The sequence below is a fragment of the Coenobita brevimanus genome, chromosome 1 (assembly GCF_032717465.1).
Source record: "Coenobita brevimanus isolate Jiangsu-jjx chromosome 1, ASM3271746v2, whole genome shotgun sequence".
In the NCBI taxonomy this organism is placed as follows: Eukaryota; Metazoa; Arthropoda; class Malacostraca; order Decapoda; family Coenobitidae; genus Coenobita; species Coenobita brevimanus.
The window spans coordinates 57,316,906-57,335,980 of NC_136954.1; the positions used below are offsets into that span (position 1 = coordinate 57,316,906).

Sequence of the window (19,075 nt, forward strand, 5' to 3'; positions counted from 1 at the left end):
TTCTGTGGCGTCGAATTAGGTAAACAAACGCACGTGCTCCTCCTCTTCTCTTTTATTTATCGTTTTATCAGCTGTTTCCAGGTTTCCAGTCATGTTTTTTCTTCCTGATCTTGTGGTTTACTTCGGCAGGGAGGGAGGGAGAGGCTAGAGGGATGAACTGGAGGGAGAAAAAGGGATTTTTGGAGGAGAGAGGAAAGGAGGGAGATAGCCTTTGTGTTCGTGAGGTGAATGTTTTTGTGGTGTAGTGTTTATAATCATTATTTTCTCAAGGTTTATTAGGGGTTTCCCTATGCAAGCATGTTATTAAGGTACATTAGTTTTAATAACGAGTTTTTCTTTTTTCTTTAATTTGGCAAGGCAGTGTAAGCATGTTTCTAATGATGCAGGCCCCCCCCCCCTCTCTCTCTTTCTCAACACGTTCGTTTTACTTTCTCCTTTCTATCCCACACAACCCGTTTTATCTTCCTCCTTTGTCCCTTCTCTTTCCCCCCTCTCCCATTCCCGCTGTCCCTTTTCCCTGTTGTCTTTTCCTTCACTTTCTCTTTTCTTTCTTCCATTCTTCGCTTCTCCGTCTCTCCCTTTCTTCCCTCCCTTTCCCTCCTCCCTGTCTTCATGTCCTCCCTCCCATTCTCCCATCCATTCCTCATTTCTTCCTTTCCTACATCCCTCCCTTTCTTCATCTTTCTCCCTTTCCACCTTCCCTTGTTATTGTCCTTCTCTTTTTTTTTCCAGTACCCTCTTCTCCCTTCCCTACCTTCTTCCCCCTTCCCGTCCTCCCTCCCTACCTCCCTGTTTCCTTCCTCTTTCAGTCCCTCTCCTCATCCTTCCTCCTTTTTTTTATAGTGTCCCTCAGTCTTCCCCCCCCCCCATACTGTTCATCAATCCTTATCACCCTTTAATACTTCCTCCTCCTCCTCCTCCTCCATTATTATTCCTCCCTCTCATCTTCACTCTTCTTTCCTTTCCACCCCTCTCACCTCTCTCTTGTCCTTGAACCATGTCTTTCTCCCCCTCCCCTCCTCTCTCCTTCGTCCACTCTTCCTCCCTGCTCTTCACCTCTCTCTCTCTCTCTCTCTCTCTCTCTCTCTCTCTCTCTCTCTCTCTCTCTCTCTCTCTACCGATTCCGTGTTTTCTTGTTTCCTCTCACCTTTTCTTCATGCTTGTTTCTCCTCTTCCCCTCGCCCCTACTTCTCTCTTCTTCGTCTCTGCCTCCTCTTTTTCTCCTCACACTTCTTTCTTTCCTGCTCTTTTTATTGACTCTTTGTTACTCGCTTATTCTCCTCTCCTCCCCCCACTCTTCTCTCCTCTCTTCACCCCTCTCCTCTCCTCTCTCCACTCTTCTCCCCTTTCCTCTCCACTCTTCTCCCCTTCTCTCTGCACTCATCTCCCCTTCTCTCCTTGCCCTCATAATCATGTTGTTGGTTGTCTTAAGTGTGTGGAACTGTTGATAAAAACAGATACTTGGATATAATTGATTAAGTAAAGACAGGTTTGACAGGTAAAGGCAGGTAAGGTTGATTAAAAAAAGGACAGGTATGATTATTAGGTAAAGACAGGTAGGGTTGATTAAGTAAAGACAGGTAGGGTTGATTAGGTAAAGACAGGTAGGGTTGATTAGGTAAAGACAAGTAGGGTTGATTAGGTAAAGACTCAACTTAATCCTGCATCATTGTTGAACGTGCTTGGGGTTTCATTTGCTCGGGACTTGTCTTGGAAAAATCATATTACATCTCTTGTAAAATCTGCTTCCAAAAGATTGGGTGTGCTAAGCCGACTCCGTCTCTTCTTTGCCCCTGCACAATTGTTGACCCTATACAGGGGTTTTTATCCGCCCCTGTGTGGAGTACAACTCTCACGTGTGGGGAGGCTCCCCACATACAGCTCTTATCAATAGGGTGGAGTCAGAGGCTTTTCGTCTCATTAACTCTCCCCCTCTTACTGACTCCCTTCAACCTCTGTCTCTTCGCGGCATTGTTGCATCTTTATCTCTTTTCTATCGCTGCTTTAATGGTCATTGTTCCTCTGAACTGTCTGCATGCATTCCTCCACTTCTACGACGGGCGCGTAGCACCCGTCTAGCAGCAAACTCTCACCCCTTTTCTGTCCAACTCTCTAATGCAAGAGTCAACCGTTACTCCCAGTCCTTCATTTATGCAACACGTCAACTCTGGAACTGTCTCCCTCTGTATTTCCTGCTTCCTATGATCTCCAGTCTTTCAAACGCAGTGTGTCCAGGTATCTCGACATGAATGGATCTTGAATTTGGCTCTCTCTTGTATTTTGTTTTTCTCTTGGAAGGAACAGTTTTGCGGGCTCATTGCCTTTGGTTCCTTCTTCCCCACATTAAAAAAAAAAAAAAGTTGATTAGGTAAAGAGCGTTCTATCTACTCATTATAATAAACAACATTGTAAGGCTTCATGAAAAGCAACCCCATTATTATTTTTTTTTTTCATTCTGCATCTATAATATTGTCCTGTGGTATAATTATTATTATTATTATTATCATTATTATTATTATTATTATTATTATTATTATTATTTTTTTTTTACCCATCCAGCCTTACCACATCATTCCAAATTTTATCCCTCACATCTTGAAGCTATTAATTAATTAATTTATTTATTTATTTATAAAAGGGAAGGATAATTAAGGCCATGTCAAACCCCTCCAGTTTATAATCACACACACACACACACACACACACACACACACACACACACACACACACACACACACACACACACACACACACACACAGTTGGTTGGGGAGTCCTTTTAAACGATCCTTTTATTTTTTTTATTCTTTGTTTTTATTTAGGTTGAACTTCTTTGTAGGGATGGTAATTCTCTCTCTCTCTCTCTCTCTCTCTCTCTCTCTCTCTCTCTCTCTCATCTTGTCCCCTCCTCCTCCTCCTCCTCCTCCTCCTCTCTTTCTCACTCTTCCCTCCTGCCCCCAGCCTCTCCAAGATCAAAGAGTTGGGCTAACAAGAGAGGCAGGGGGGTGGAAAATGCTCTCTCCAGGCACGTCTCTCTCTCTCTCTCTCTCTCTCTCTCTCTCTCTCTCTCTCTCTCTCTCTCTCTCTCTCTCTCATGTGATTACTCTGCCACCTCTCCCTCGCCTCAGGGTTACCATTGATACCCAAGTAACAGAATACTTACCAGGAGTTACTGTATGATGGAACTGAGAAATATAATTATGTTGGCTGATAGGAGGGGTAATTTTCATCATCATCACCATCATTATCATCATCATCATCATTGTAAATATTTATCATCACCATCACTACCCTCATCGTCATCATCATCATTACCATCATCATCATCATCATCGTCATCATCATCATCATCATCATTACCATCATCATCATCACTATCATCATTACCAACGTCATCACCTCTGTCGTGTCGTACCCTTATCTTCCTACCTCTCCAATTTTTTTTCCTTTTCTTGTTTTTCATCATACCCTCGCGAAAATTCTCCCCCCCCCCATCTTCTTTTTCCAGAAAAAATTGAGATTTTAACTATTACTGTGGTTACATACATCCTTAGTTACTGAAGTTTTTGTTTGTGTATGAAAAAAACTATGACGTGCACATTACATTCTGTACATACACATATACATACATACATACACACACACACATACATACCGGTACATACATACATACACACCGGTACATACATACATAGCGGCACATACATACATATATACATGCTAACAAAATGAATTGGCATGCGACCTTTGGTTCTCTCTCTCTCTCTCTCTCTCTCTCTCTCGCTCTCAGGGTAATTGTATAGAGGGAGGTTGTGAAGGGACGGAGGGATAGAAGGTGAATAGGCTCATTTATGCTAATTCTCTCTCTCTCTCTCTCTCTCTCTCTCTCATTTCTTCCTTCCTCTCTGTCTTACTTTTCCTTCATCTCTCATTTCCTTTCCCAAGCCCCTCATTTCCCGTTTTCCTCTCTTCTCTCTCACTTCCCTTCCTCCATTTTCTCCCTTCTTCTCTCCTTCCATTTTCTCCCTCCTCTCCCTTCAATTTCTCCCTCCTTTTCCCTCCATTTTCTCGCTCCTCTCCCTGCTTTTCTCTCTCCTCCTCCCTTCATTTTCTCTGTCATTTTCTCCCTCCTTTCCTCCCTCCATTTTCTCCCTTCGTCCCTCCCTCCATTTTCTCCCTGCTTCCCTCCCTCCATTTCCTCCCCTCCCCTCCCTCCATTTCCTCCCTCCTTCTCTCCTTCCATTTTCTCTGTCCATCCCTCCTTCCTTCCGTCCATTTTCTCCCTTCCCTCTCTCCATTTTCTCCCTTCCCTCCCTTCATTCTTTCCTTCCCTCCCTCCATTTTCTCCCCCCTTCCCTCCCTCCCTCTCCAAAATGTGGAAGTGGTGGAGAGTCTCACTGTATTCCTTCCTTTTTACCTGAGGGAAGGAAGAAGGAGCAGGTGATGAAAAGGAAGGAAGAGAAGGAAATGGTTATGAAAAACTAAGTACGTAGAGAAGGAAGGAAGGAAAGAAAAGAAGGAAGGAGGGCTAGGAGAACAAAAAGGGGGGAGAAAGTAGTAGAGAAAGGAGGTAAGGAAGGGAAGGAAGCAAGAATGGAAAGAAGGAAAGGTAGTAAGGATGAAGGAAGGAAAGGGAGTAAGGATGAAAGGAAGGAAAATGAGGATGGCAAGAGAGAAAAGAAGTAAGGATGGAAGGAAAGAAAGGAAGAAAAGAAAGTAATGATGGAAGAAAACAAAGGAAGGAAAAGAAGGAAGGAGATTTGAAGGAATGGGTGGGGGAAGGAGGGTTTAATGGGAAGGAAATAGAGATGGAGTTATGAAGGAAGTGGTGACATGACGTATGACAGGAAGAGGGGTGAAGGAAGGGAAGGAGGAAAGGCATGAAGGAAGGGAGAAAAAGAAGGATGAAGGAAAGTGAAAGAATGAAGGGAATAGTTAGGCTAATAATAAGTAAAGTGTAAAGGAAAGGAAAGGAAAGAAATAAAAAGTAAAAAAAATAAAAGGAGGAAGGAAATAAGGAGTAAGTGAAGGAAAGAAATAAGTGAAGGAAGAGGTGAAGGAACTCCTCTCCTTACCCCCTGCCTCCCTTCGCATATATTATCATTTATCAAGGCTTAGAGAGAGAGAGAGCACTGTGAATTAAGGAAGACGCTAATCGAAGGAAGTATTAAGGAAGGAAGCAGAGAAGAAGAGGATTGAAGGAAGGAAGCAGGAAGTGAAGAAGCAAATGAAGGAAGGTGCGACGGAGTGGAAGATGTGAAGGAAGGAAAAAGTGAAGCAGAGTTTGAAGGAAGAAAGAAACAATTAAGGAAGGAAGGAAAAAAATGAAGGATGACAGTAAGGAGTGAGAAAAATGAAGAGAACGGTGCTCGATAGGAAAGGAGTGAAAAAAGGATGTAAGGAGGCAATGAAGGAAGATAGAAGGGACTAAAGGAAGAAGTGAAAGAAGGAAGTAAGAAAGATGGGAAGGAAGTGAGGTGTTAAAGATGTGAAGGAAGGAAAAGATGACAAAAAAGGAAGAGAGTAAGGAAGGAGAGTTGTAGTAACACAAGGAAAGGAAGACGTAGGAAGAAGGAAGGAGAGAGATACAAGAAAGTACCGTAATAAGGAAGGAGTGAAGGAGGAAGGAAGGAGTGAAGGAAGGAAAGGTTAAGTGCTCACCCCCCCTGGCTGCCTCACTTCTGCATATATTATCATAAATCAAGGCTCAGGTAAGAGAGAGAGAGAGAGAGAGAGCTTGTGACTGAGGTGGAGCGTGGGGTGTAACTGTATAGAATGTGAGGGATTGAACGAGTGTGTGTCTGTGTCTGTGTCTGTGTGTGTGTGTATGTGTAAGGAGAAGTGAAGGAAGGGTTATGGGTGCGTGTGCGGAAATGGTTAAGGTGTCTTTGTGTACGAGTTTGTGTATATATGGAGGGGGGGTCGTTGTGTGTGTGTGTGTGTGTGTGTGTGTGTCTGTCTGTCTGTCTGTCTGTCTGTGTGTGTGTGTGCGTGTGCGCAGAGAGGGTTGAGTGAGTGAGTAAAGGTGTGTATGTACGTGTGTGGATATGTAGGGAGGAAGGATGAGTGTGTGTGTGTGTGTGTGTGTGTGTGTGTGTGTGTGCTCGAGCGGGTTGACATTCTCTTTCTCTGACCTCACACACCTATTCTTCCTCCTTTATGTCCCACCTTTCTTCTTCCCTTCCTTTGTTCCTTCTTTTGCATATTCCTTTTGAGGCGTCTGTTTATTGTCTTCCTTTCTTCCTCTCCAGATTCTTTTCCTCCTCCCCCTCCATCTCTCTTTCCTTCATTTTCTTCCTCCTCCTTCATCTTTCCTTCCTTCCATTTTCTTCCTCCTCCTTCATCTTTCCTTCCTTCATTTTCTCCTTCATCTTTCCTTCCTTCATTTTCTCCTTCATCTTTCCTTCCTTCATTTTCTCCTTCATCTTTCCTTCCTTCATTTTCTTCATCTTTCCTTCCTTCATTTTCTCCTTCATCTTTCCTTCCTTCATTTTCTCCTTCATCTTTCCTTCCTTCATTTTCTTCCTCCTTCTTCATCTTTCCTTCCTTCATTTTCTTCCTCCTTCTTCATTTTTCCTTCCTTCATTTTCTTCCTCATATTCTTACCTTCTCTATCATTCCCTACATATATCATTCATTTGTTCATTTCTTCATTTTTCTCGTTCATTACTTCCTTTTCATTTTCTTCGTGATTCCTTTTATGTTTCCATCCTTCCTTCTTTTCTTCCTCATTAGCTTCCTTCAATTTACTTATTTTATTATTTATTTTGTATCATATTTACAGGAATCTTTTTGTAAGGGTCGTGATTTCTGTTTTCTGTATCTGCTGTGTGTGTGTGTGTGTGTGTGTGTGTGTGTGTGTGTGTGTGTGTGTGTGTGTGTGTGTGTGTGCTGTTTTCTCCTCAGCCCATGGAGAGAATACTAGCTCCTCATTTGGTTTCTTTTGTGGAGAAGAACAGAGGAGAGAGAGAGAGAGAGAGAGAGAGAGGAATCCTAGAAGAACAAGGGAATAGAGAAAGCAATGAACAGTGAAGATAGGAAAAGAACGAAAGGAGAGAAAAAAAGAAAGAGAAAAAATAAGAGAGAGCGAAAGAAGAAAGGCGAGGGAGAAAGGCTGCTTACCCTATTAAGGAAGTGGGCTTGGTGTGTGGGAGGGAGGGAAGGAGGGAGGAGAGGAGGGAGAGAAAGTGGTTGGAGAAGAGAGGAAGAGAGAAAGAGAGAGGGAGAGAGTCATATTGCACACCGACCATATTTTGTTTTGATAGAGAGAGAAAGAGAGAGAGAGAGCCATATTGCACACCGACCGTATCTTGTTTTGTAGAGTGTCTGGGTTTTATATTCATAGTAACTCATTTTCTTTATAAAATTAAGAAAGAGAGAGAGAGAGAGAGAAAGTAAATCAAATAAAAGCAACTGTAGGTTCTTTTATTTATTTATTTTTTTATTTAAGGGAAGGTTTGAACACTCCTCTCTCTCTCTCTCTCTCTCTCTCTCTCTCTCTCTCTCTCTCTCGTAAATGAAGGAGAGGATGAGTTTGAAAGTAAAGAAAAAGGTGAAAGTAGAGAAGGAGGGAGGGTGGGAGGAAGAGGAGGGGAGAGGGGGAAATAAGCATGGAGGGAGGGTGGGTGACAGGAAAGGAGGTGGAAAGGGTCAAGTGAGGGAGGGAAAGCGGGAGGGAGGGAAACGAAAAGAGGAAGGTAAGGAGAAAGGAATGAAGGAAGGATGGGAGGAGAAGCAAGAAGGAGAGGAGGAGGAATTATGGAAAGAAGGAATGAAGGACGGAAGAGGAATTGGGAAGGAGAAAAGGAAGAGTACACGATGAGGAAGGGAGAGGAGGAGAGAAGGGAGGAAGGGAGATTTGGGAGAGAGGGAGAGAATGAAGTAAAAGCGAGGAAGGGAGATGAAATTGAAAATGGAGTTAGGGAAGAAGAGAGAGAGAGAGAGAGAGAGAGAGAGAGAGAGAGTCCTAGGTCTCTCACTCATATTTGACACCTAAAATGGTAGGCAGGAATGTTGGTAGCTTTGGTTGGAATGTTGGTTGTTGTGGTTGGAATGTTGGTAGTTGTGGTTGGAATGTTGGTTGTTGTGGTAGGAATGGTGGTAGATGAACTTTTATACCCTTGCCTATGACCTAAAAAAAATCGGACACTACATCTGCGAGAATGTTGGTTGTTTTGGGCATAATGTTGGTAGTTGCGGCAAAACTCCCCGAATGTTGGTAGAAGCCCCCCCTCAGAGTTCGGAAATGGTTGTAGTTGTGGTAGTTGAAGGTAGGGGGGATGAGATAGTGGTTGAAATATAGACAGGTGTGGTGAAATGGTGGTTGGTGGGATGGTGGTGTGCATGTGTGTGTGTGTGTATGTGCGTGGGGGTACTCCTTTCACTCTCACGCGCAGACACACACACACACACACACACACACACACACACACACACACACACACACACACACACACACACACACATGTACATTTTTTGGTTACATGTGAGTATGGTTCTGCACACATGAATACTTACATGGCTGTTTGGTGTTTGTAGAGGATTCGCTTGCAGTTATTGTTATTGTTATTATTATTATTATTATTATTATTATTATAATTAGTGTTGTTATTATTCAGTAGTGGTAGTCGTATTTTTAGTTAATTGATTTTGTAGTGCCATCATCACTATCATCATTATCACCATCAGCAGCAGCAGCACCATCATCATCATTATCATCATCATCATCATCATCATCATCATCATCATCATCACCATCTTTGCCACTAAACCACCAGCCTGCTATTACGGTACTGATTTTTTGGCCCTTGGTGGAGTACAGCTGTGTGCGTGTGTGTGTGTGTGTGTGTGTGTGTGTGTGTGTGTGTGTGTGTGTGTGTGTGTGTGTGAGAGAGAGGAAGGGGGTAGGGCATGATTCCAGCACACATACCGGTACAACACAGAGTGGAATTAAAGGCTTTTCCTCTCTATCTCTCTCTCTCTCTCTCTCTCTCTCAAACTACTTTTTTTTTTTTCCATCCTACGTGTCTTTCCCATTAGGGCGGGCACGCAGCACCCGTCTTTCCACCCACTCTCACTCCTATGACCAGCTTTCTAATGCACGAGTTAATTGATGTTTTTAGTCTTTCTCACACACAACAGGTCACTTTAAAAACAGTCTTCCTTGACCTGTCTTCACCTCTGCCCTTCTGCCTATGACCTCCTTTTCGGTGCCTTCAGCTGGGGGAACTGGGTCACTCAGCTCCACGGTTAAGAAAGCTCGCAAACACTTCGTCCTTAGCGATTTATTTTGCTTGTTATTTCCTAGTCTCCTTTTCAGTCATTTAAATTTTTTCAGTATCGTCTTTTCAGCATAAATATCATACAAATTGATGTTTACCAGCCGTATAAAAAATAAATTAATACCTTAAATTGTTAATGAACAGGTGATAGGGAGCTTCCTGAATTTGTGGTTGCATTAACTTTGAAAATTTGAATATTCGTTGAGTAAATTCAAACTGGCGCGACATTCAAATATTCAGACGTAAACGGGCTAACAGATTTGTGTGTGTGTGTGTGTGTGTGTGTGTGTGTGTGTGTGTTGATGTGCGTACATGTGTATACCCACTCACACGTACTCACCTGGCCAGTCACATGTATACCTGTACACTATTTGTACTTAAACACCTGTGGCTTGTTACCTGGCTAAGTAATTATAGGGCTGACGCTTTCTCTCTCTCTCTCTCTCTCTCTCTCTCTCTCTCTCTCTCTCTCTCTCTCTCTCTCTCTCTCTCTCTCTCTCTCATTTTTTCCATCCTCCTCCTCTTTCTCCTTTCCTTCCTTCCTTGTTTCCTTCTTCCTACATCCACCTTCCTTTTTTTCATTCTCTTCCTTACGCTTCTTCTTCCTTACTTTCCATCATATTCTTCATTTCTTTCATCCTTCCTCCATTCCATTCCTTCCTTCATTCCTTCTCTCCTTCCATTTCTGTTCATCTTTCTTCTCTTCGTATTTTCGTGTCTTTCTCCCTCTTTTCCAATTCTCTCTTTCCTTCCCTCTTCATACTATTTTCCTCATTTTCCTTTCCACTTCTCCCTATTTTCTCACTCTCTCCTTTCCAGTTCTCCCTTCTTTTTCTTCTCCCCCTCCTTTCTTCCTTCCTTCCCTCTCATTTTCCTTCTCTCCCTCAGTCAGTCCTCTTCCTTCCATATCTCCCTCCTTTCCCCTCACCCTCCCTCCCATCACTATATTCCTCTCCTCGTCATCTCTCTCCCTCCCTCTCCTCTTCTCTCCCCATCCCTCAATCCCTCTTTCTCTCCTTTTCCTCTTCTCTCCATCTCACCCACCCTCCTCTCCACCTCTCTCCCTCCTTCCTTCTCCCCTTCCCTCCATGTCTTCTCTCCATCTCTCCCTTTCATTTCCATCTCTCTCCCTGCCTTCTTCTCTCCATCTCTCCCTCCCTTTCATATCCATCGCCCTGTCTTCTCTTCCTCCCTCCTAATTACCGCCCTTTTTAGGTGGAGTTGAAAGTTGGCCGGGTGTGTTATTGAAGTCACCCTGTTTGTCGGTGTGAAGGGAGGAAGAAAACGAAGGTGAAAAATGAAAAATAAAGAGGGGAAGAATGAGTGAGAAAAAAAAAAAATGCGGGGAGAGAGAGAGAGGAATGGAAAGGGAAAAAAATTATGGAGAAAAGGAAGATAGGAGAGAATGATGAAGGAAGAATGAAAGTGAAGGAAGTTTGAGCAGTCTTTCAGAGAGAGAGAGAGAGAGATGAAGATGGTATGGCAAGGCGCTCACTAAGCATGGAAAGAAGGAAGATTTTGAAAAATGAAGACGGGAGACTAAAAAAAATAAAAAGACACAAATGACCCAATAACGAGAAGGGAAGAAAAATGGGAGAAGAAAATAACGAAATAAGAAAAAAGCGAAAAGAAAAATAAGAAAAGAGGGAGAGGAAAAAAGGGAACATTTAATTCAGTTTTTATATGCACAGGACTGGACCAATAGATAGATAGATAGATAGAATATGCCAGTGTAGGTGTAAAATAGATAGACAGGTGGACAGATAGATAAATAGGTGTTATGTATGGTTATATAGGGAGACTTTACTTCCTGTATGGTCTATCTCTTCTCCCATATATCATTGTTTAGGCCTATACCTGTGTCTAGGCCTACTCTCTCTCTCTCTCTCTCTCTCTCTCTCTCTCTCTCTCTCTCTCTCTCTCCTCTGTTTCCTCTTCTCTCCCATTCTTTCTTCCTCCTCTCCTCTCCATCAGCCATTCTTTCATTTTTCATTACCATTCTTATACCGGTATTCATTATTTTCATTACATTCCTTTCCTTCCTTCCTTCCTTCCTTATTTTCTTCCCACCCATTTTTCCGTTTCCCTTTTTCCTTCTTCCTTCATTTCTCCAAGTCGTCTCGTTTCTTACTTTTCATCCTTCCTTCGCACGCCACTTCCCCCTCCTCCTTTCCTTCCTTCCTCGTCTTCCTTCCTTCCTCCCTTCCTTCCTCGTACGTTCCCACCCTCAGCTTGACCTTTCTCCTCTTTGTCTCCGTAGGTCTCTCTCTCTCTCTCTCTCTCCCTTGCTCCACCCCCTTTCCGTTCTTATTTCCCTTCCTCCGCGCCTCCCTTTTCCTCCCTTCTCCCCTGAGACACCATACTTCTGGCTCCCTTTTCTCTCCCTCCCTTTCTCCCTTTATAGTTGCCTTTACAAATTACCTACACATACCTCTCTTCATAAATTGTCTTCCTCTTGCGTTCACTCTGTTTCCTCTTTTTCTCTTACTTTTATATTCCTTTTTTTTTTTTTTTTTTTCGTCATTCGTTCCCTCCTTCCTCCACATCTTTCTCTTTCTCATTCCTCCCCATCTTTCTCTTTCCCTTTCCTCTCTTTTTCCCCTTTCCCTTCCCTTCTCCTCTTTCTGTTATTTTATTAATTTCCCATCCATCTGCCTGCTTGCATTCCTTTCTCTCTCTCTCTCTCTCTCTCTCTCTCTCTCTCTCTCTCTCTCTCTCTCATTGACGAGATAATCAAGTAGTTAGGGACAGACGATCGTTAATGAGGTACCAGCCCAATTAAACCCCTCATTACGGCACCAACCAGGGTTCAGTCTAATTGGGCCGTTAAGTTTGGCTTGTTGGCTACCGCGCCGAATGGTGGTAGTTGTGGTTGTGAGGGATGTTGTAATTGTGGTTGGTTGTGGTAGGGAATTGATGTGGTTGTGGTGATAATGGTTGTAATAGATGATGGTAAGGGCGATAGTGGTTGTGATTGTGGTGGATGGTGGTAGAGGTGATAGTGGTTGTGGTAGGGGGATGGATGAGGTTGTGGTTGGTTTGTGGTAGGGGGATGGATAGGGTTGTGGTTGGTTGTGGTAGGAAGATGGATGTGGTTGTGGTGGTTGGTGATGTGGTAGGAAGATGGATGTGGTTGTGGTGGTTGGTGATGTGGTTGCTTGTGGTAGGGAAGAGATTATGGCGGTTTGGATGGTGGTGATTGCGGTAGATGCTTGATAATGGTTGTGGTTGTGGTAGGTGTGATGGTGGTTGTGATTAGTGATAGTGATTGCTGTGTGGTTGTAATTGGGGCGGTTGTGATTGTTGTTTTGTTGTAGGAGTTAGTGGTGGTACTGGTAGTTGTGACAAGGGTGGTGGTAGTTGTGGTTGGTGATTTTGGTAGTTGTGGGTAGCAGTACAAGTAGTCGAAATGGTTGATGAAAACGAGAGAGAGAGAGAGAGAGAGAGGACTTGGTGGTGATAGTTGTGGACTTGCGGTAGAGTGTGGTGGTAATCGTGGTTGATGATAGTGGTGGTGGTTGTGGAAAGCTGTAAGAGTCCTCAAGATGGCGGACTGAATAAGAGATGCAGGAGAGAAATAAGAGGAAGACAAGGAGACCATGAAAGGAGAAGAGAGCGGATTGTCGAAAGGAAAAGAGTTAGGAGAGGGAAAAAAAGAGGATAGGTGCACAAAAAGAAAAAGTACGTTGAGAATGGGGGGAAAATGAGGAGAGGGAGAAGATGGATAGGGAGAAGAAGAGGTGCAAGATGAGGAGAGAGAGAGAGAGAGAGAGAACGTGAGACTAAGATGAGACCCACTTAAGAAATCTAGGACGTACCATAAACAGGGTGTCAGAGAGAATGAGGGAGTGTAGGGCAGTGTAGGTTAAGAGGCTTGGGTATATTATAAGAGAGTTAAGGGTAGTGTCAAGGGTGTGGTGTACAGTAGGGTAAGAGAGTGTGGGATATATTTTTATTTACCGTCCATCAAGTGTCACCGGTCAATATATCTTCGTTTATCTAGCCTCATTATCTGGTATCTTTCTCTATATATTTAGATCTTGCTCCCTTGCCAGGGTAAAAGTTTGATGTGGGTATGCTGAATAAATTGGAAAAGAAAGTATATATGCCTATACACTATTCAGTTTGCTTGGTCATGTATTAATTATACCTGTGCGTATAAATATATACACAGTAAACTCAGTTATCAGTTGTCGCAGTATCTGGCGAAATTATGCAATATCCGGCGCAAAAATGGGAGGTAACCACTGGTTCTTTGCAATATCTGACATTGATGTGTATTAACTAGCCCATAAATGGTAGTCAGCTGGCACTGTTACTGTGTTTTGTTATTACTTTATTGTATTTTATACATAATTTTCATCTTTTACTGATGGGAAAGTTTTTAGGATAGATGATAATCACGCAACATCAGACTCACTGCTGAATATTGAGTCAGTGGGTAGTTTGTCTTGTGCTAATAAAATTTTCCAGGATTGGATATGCAATTGTTACAATTTCAAACTAAGAAACTCATACGTTTGCTTCTTATATGAATTATAGTAACTACTACGGTAATTATTTTAATCATAATGATTATCATTCTAGTTGTACTAATGATATATCCTTTTCTTCCCCAGGTGATGTGATGACAGGTGTGTGTTTTGTGGGTCTGTGGAATGTGAGGGCACTGCAAGGTTTTGTCCTGGCACCGCTGTTCTTCTACCTGGTCCTGGGCACGGCATTCCTCCTCACGGGGTTCGTCTCATTGTTCCGAATCCGCACCATCATGAAGCACGACGGCACCAAGACTGATAAGTTGGAAAAGTTCATGGTTCGGATTGGTGTGTTTAGCGTTCTGTACACGGTCCCCGCCACTGTCGTGGTGTCTTGTCTTTTCTATGAGCAGGCCTACCATGATGAGTGGATGGTGGCGTGGCAGAGGGAGAAATGTCTGTCTAGGGAGGAACCTTGGGTTGCCTATAGTATCAACTGCCCTGCTGGAGTGGATCGAGACACTCCGTTAGCTCAACCAGACTTCATTTTCTTCCTGGTCAAGTATCTAAGCACTTTGGTGGTAGGAGTAGCTTCAGGATTCTGGGTTTGGTCCGGGAAGACACTGACAGTGTGGAGAAAGTGCTACTCGAGGTGCATAGGCCGCCGTTCTGAGAGCTACGTGTGACAATCCGCCCCCACCTGGCCTCCCACGGCCGCTCATGCCCACCAAGCCGCCCACTCCCAGCCCCTCACCCCCCAGCCCCCTCCCACAGCCGCCCCTAGCAACCCGGCTGTTGCTAGGTTGTTGCCAGATGAGGCGGTGCCCTTCAGACCTCCGCGAACCCCGGAGGAAACAAACTTCTGAAGGGTCATTGGGGCTAGAGAGGGTTGGTAACACTGGGAGAGGGTGGAGCTAGTGGAACTGTGAGGCTATTGGTGATATTTAATGAAATATGAAAAAAAAAAAGTGGTGAAGTGTAATGAAATTTAAAAAGTAGCACTGATGGAATTGTAACAAGTAACCTCATGAGTAAATAGAAATACAGTATCATTATTCAGCAATACAGTTGTGTATTGTTATTACTATTATTTCAAGGGAATTTATGTGCCTAGCATCTATCACATAAAGTAAAGCAGAACATCAAGTTTTATAAGTATTATGGCATTCTCTTTAATTCAAAATATTTCCATTTGTGTGCATGTTTTTTCCAGTCATTGTCAGCCATAATAATTTCACACAGTCATCAGAAAGATTGCTTTGATTACAGCATAAATGCACACACTTTGGGACTAAGTGTCAAATTTCACGTTTTTTATTTTATTTTTTTAACGATAATTTTTTGATGAAACACTGCAAATGCCAGTTTTCACAATGCTTTTATTTCTTTCTCTCTCATTTCTTCACTCTGCTTTCTCTTTTTTGGCTGTACCACCAAAGAACACTGCAAAAATCAGTTTTCACACTGTTTCTCTGTTTATCAGCATTATAATTTCCACCAAAGCACTGCAAGCCATTCCATCACCTGCTCACTTTTTTATACCAGCACTTATATTTGGCCTCAGCACTTAACACTACCACTTTGCACAGGCGGGCCAGGTGGGGATAAAGTCACAAGTCGTTTTGGGACCAGAAACGACGATTTTTATAATTTTGTTCCCTTAATTTTAATGCACTTTATAATAATGCATTTTTCACTGCTAGTTTCTATTAGAGGTCCCTTATTATAAGAATGCCAGTTTTGGTTCTTACTACCAGACTCAAAATATGTTTAAGTTTGAATGTTCATCAATGCAAATTCAAACTTGTACAGCTTTCAGATATTCAGGCACCTAAATTTTAGTGTTTGTTAATGTGCAGCTTTCTGATATTCAGGCATCTAAATCTGACTTCATAATATGCAGCTTTCAAATATTCAGATGCCTAAATTTGAGTGTTTGTTAATGTGCAGCTTTCAAATATTAAGGCGCATAAATGTGAGTGTTCATTAAAGCTGATTCAAACTTGCGCAACTTTAAAATATTCGCACGCAAGCGGGTTGAAGGATCTTTTTTACCAGTGGGTTTTTTGGTAGTTAAGAATGCAAACTGGCCGGTATGTCCAGTCTGGCAGTGGTTTTGAAGTTTTTGTTTTAGTTTGTGATTGATGGTGTCTAGCATAATGTATGTGTCTGTCTGTCAAACTACTGAGAGGTCACAGTTGAGGTTAGAAATGTGTTGTTCATTAGGACGTCGTGCATGCAAGTTTCTGGAGTGTAAGCTGTAATCTGTCCACTTCAGCTTGGCTTAAAAATTACCATCTCCATCTTGAATATTGAGATTAACACTTGAATCTGGTGATAGTCACAGAAAAGTGTTATGGAAAGGATGTAGAGCTGTAGTAGTAGTCTTATTCTACCACTGAGGTATGGGGAATAAGCTGCATAATGGCAAAATCCTCTGCCAAGGTAAAGTGGATGAACTGTAGTGAGACCTTTTGTAATGCGTTCGTTCATATCACTTGTAACCCATGTAGAGTGACTGTATTTGACTGTAACTTGTGAAATCCATGACTGTTAATGACATAAGCTCCGTTATAAGGTATTCCTTGTTCTCAGTCATTAAATCAATAGGTTTGAATCATATATTTTCCTTTCGTATGATCATTTCGGTTTTCAGAGTCCCATATTTTCGTTTCCCCTTGGTCATTGCAGTTTTCATTGAGGAATTCTCAGCATATAGAGTTAATGGTTTATATTTCCCTTCTCGCAGCAGTGAAGATTTTTTCATTATTTCTTTATTCATTGTTGATCTTGTGCTCATAATATTTAGGGTAATAGGGGTAAGTGGAAACATTGGTGTTCATTGTTTACAAAAGGTGCACTTAAGATGAAAACCTTCCTAACTAGTTGTTGTTGATGTAGTATGTAGATATTTTTATTATCTATTTTTAAACCATTGTGTAGACATTGGCAACTCAGTTCATTTTATTTGGTTTTCCTTGTAGTTATTGTATTTATATATTTTACTGTAGTTTCAAGAAGTATTTCTGGTAGTCAGTTGAAGCCATATTTTTTTAAGTCAGTTTTTTCATGTTTTTCTCCATTTTCCAGCTTCAGTTTTTCCATTTTTATACTAGCACAAAAGTTTTGATATAGCTGAAGTATTTATAAAACCTTCATAGTTTTATGCAGAGGTATTTTAAGAGTATTGGAGAGTTATTAATGGAGCAGCAGTTATTTTTGGTGACTCGTTACCTGCAGCCACGTTAGTCCATGGCACCGCAAGTGTCACAAGATGACCTATACCACTTCACCTCAGTTTTTTGTGAATTAGAACCGTATTATCATCAGCTAAAGAGGTTCTCTATCACCTTTTTCTTGCCAGATAATTTTCATATTGGGCATGTTAATATTCACGTATGTTATTTATGCAGTCTAAGTTCGTATTACCAAGATTCAGTGCACTCAAACTGTGTTTTCTACTACACCTATTTTTACTGGGTATATTTCTGTGCCAGCCCCACTACCTGTCAACATTCCACCCCATCACACCCATTCCTCTGCTTACCACACCCATTTCTGTAACTATCTCCCCAACACATTCACTCGTGGAGGTGACTGAAATAAACCTTCATTGCATTTAAATCATTAATCCTACAGCACCCATTTTCAAGGGCATACCTTCTTGCCCCAGCCCACCACCTACCAACATTCCAGCTCATCCCGCCGATTTCTCTGCACACCATTTTCATTTCTGTACCCCTTCCATGACTACTGTGTGGCTCACTGAAGGCCACGTACTTAATGAATGCACCAGTTTTCATCATTTTCACATGAAAAGATTGGCATATATAACAGAAAAGAAAATGTCAATGTTCCATACTCAGATATAGGCCAAAAACGACAAGGTGCTAGTGAACCTCCAAAGCCAGTGAGAATACGATGTTTAAGAGATGCACACTTAAATTTTTTGAAAGTGCAGTGAAGTGTCCCTTAGTCAGGATGGGCCTGTTACTACCCTATAGATTTAACACCCCTTTTACAATGATGTATTTGTTCAGCTTATTGTTGCTATTTCCTGGTAATTTTTTTCAGGTTAGGATAAACTAACCTGTATGAAATCATGGGGTAGCAGCAAAAATAAGCCAAAAAGAATACATCATATTTCATTTTCTGTCCCAGCCCGCCATAACTCAGGGCCCCCTTAGCTGGTATGAGATCATTAGTAATACTCCTTTATTTGTATTCAGCAGTGCCCATTATCGTGTTGCTAGCTATACTTAAGCATTACCAACTTTTATTTAAGCCTAATGGGGTGATATCTTGTAGGATCCGATTTTAGTCATAATTATGGATTTCAGATTTTGACATACAGTATCAGCAGTCAAAATTTTTGCGATTCAGTTCGTCTGATGGCCACCTTAACGCTACTGTTTGGTGACTTTTCAAAAAATGTTTCCCTTGTTCCCACCAAACATTGTTACTCAGCTTAGGGAAGACCTCTAGTAGTGAAATGATGATTAACGTGCAGTAGTTTGTTTTTAATTCTGTCATTACCAGGCCTGTCACCTAAGCTGAAGAAAGTTGCTTGGAGGTTGCAGGAGTGAAATTTTAATAGACTTCATTATTCTGAAGTGGGTAACATTAGTTTTCCTTTTAACTTCATTATCCCATTATTATCAGGGGCCTTGTTACCCTTTGGGCCATATACGTACAACCATTAGCCATCACAATGGGCGGCATTTTCCATCCCATTAACCAGTTCACTATAATGTAATGTTTCGCTTTTGCTATCAGCAGATGACACTGTTCATCTTACGAGAGCCATTCTGAATTGTAGGGTTGGTTTTCAGTAACTACTTTTCTGCAGTTTCTTCCCAAAATTTAGTAAAATTGTATGATAGCAAAAATTCAGAGGTTCATTGTATTGATTTTTTGTTGTTGTTGAATTCTGTACCTTAGACTATACATTAGACTATACATTTTTCTTTATTTTATACATTTAATGCTTCTTTTCAGTCTGTAAGAATACTTAGGGATGAAAATGCCGCCTGTGTATATTTAGAGCACTATACTATAACCTCATCCCATTGTGGCCCACAGATGGGCAAAGATTTTTACATGTTAAGGTTTTTCTAAAGCTGATTTTCCCCCCAGCATTGTACATAGGTAGAGATTAAGTATACATTAAGGTAAGGCAATGTTTTTATCCAGTTTGTTCATAAATCAAAAAAGGGTGAATGCACCTCTTGTTCATATGGATAGAATCAAATGCATTGGACTTGTTCAGTGCAAAGAAAAGGGATTGATGGAAATCCCTTGTCATTTCATATTAATGTATA

At 41.8% G+C, this 19,075-nt stretch overlaps 1 protein-coding gene across 1 annotated transcript in view; it reads left to right on the forward strand.

Moving 5' to 3' along the window:
* The window catches only part of fz (frizzled class receptor), an 88,246-nt gene extending 73,666 nt beyond the window's left edge, over positions 1-14,580 (forward strand). The window contains exon 2 of the mRNA XM_080275938.1: positions 13,899-14,580. Coding sequence (XP_080132064.1) covers positions 13,899-14,440 — 542 coding nt within the window. The 3' untranslated portion in view covers positions 14,441-14,580. The remainder of the gene's footprint in view (positions 1-13,898) is intronic.
* The last annotated feature ends 4,495 nt before the right edge of the window (positions 14,581-19,075 follow it).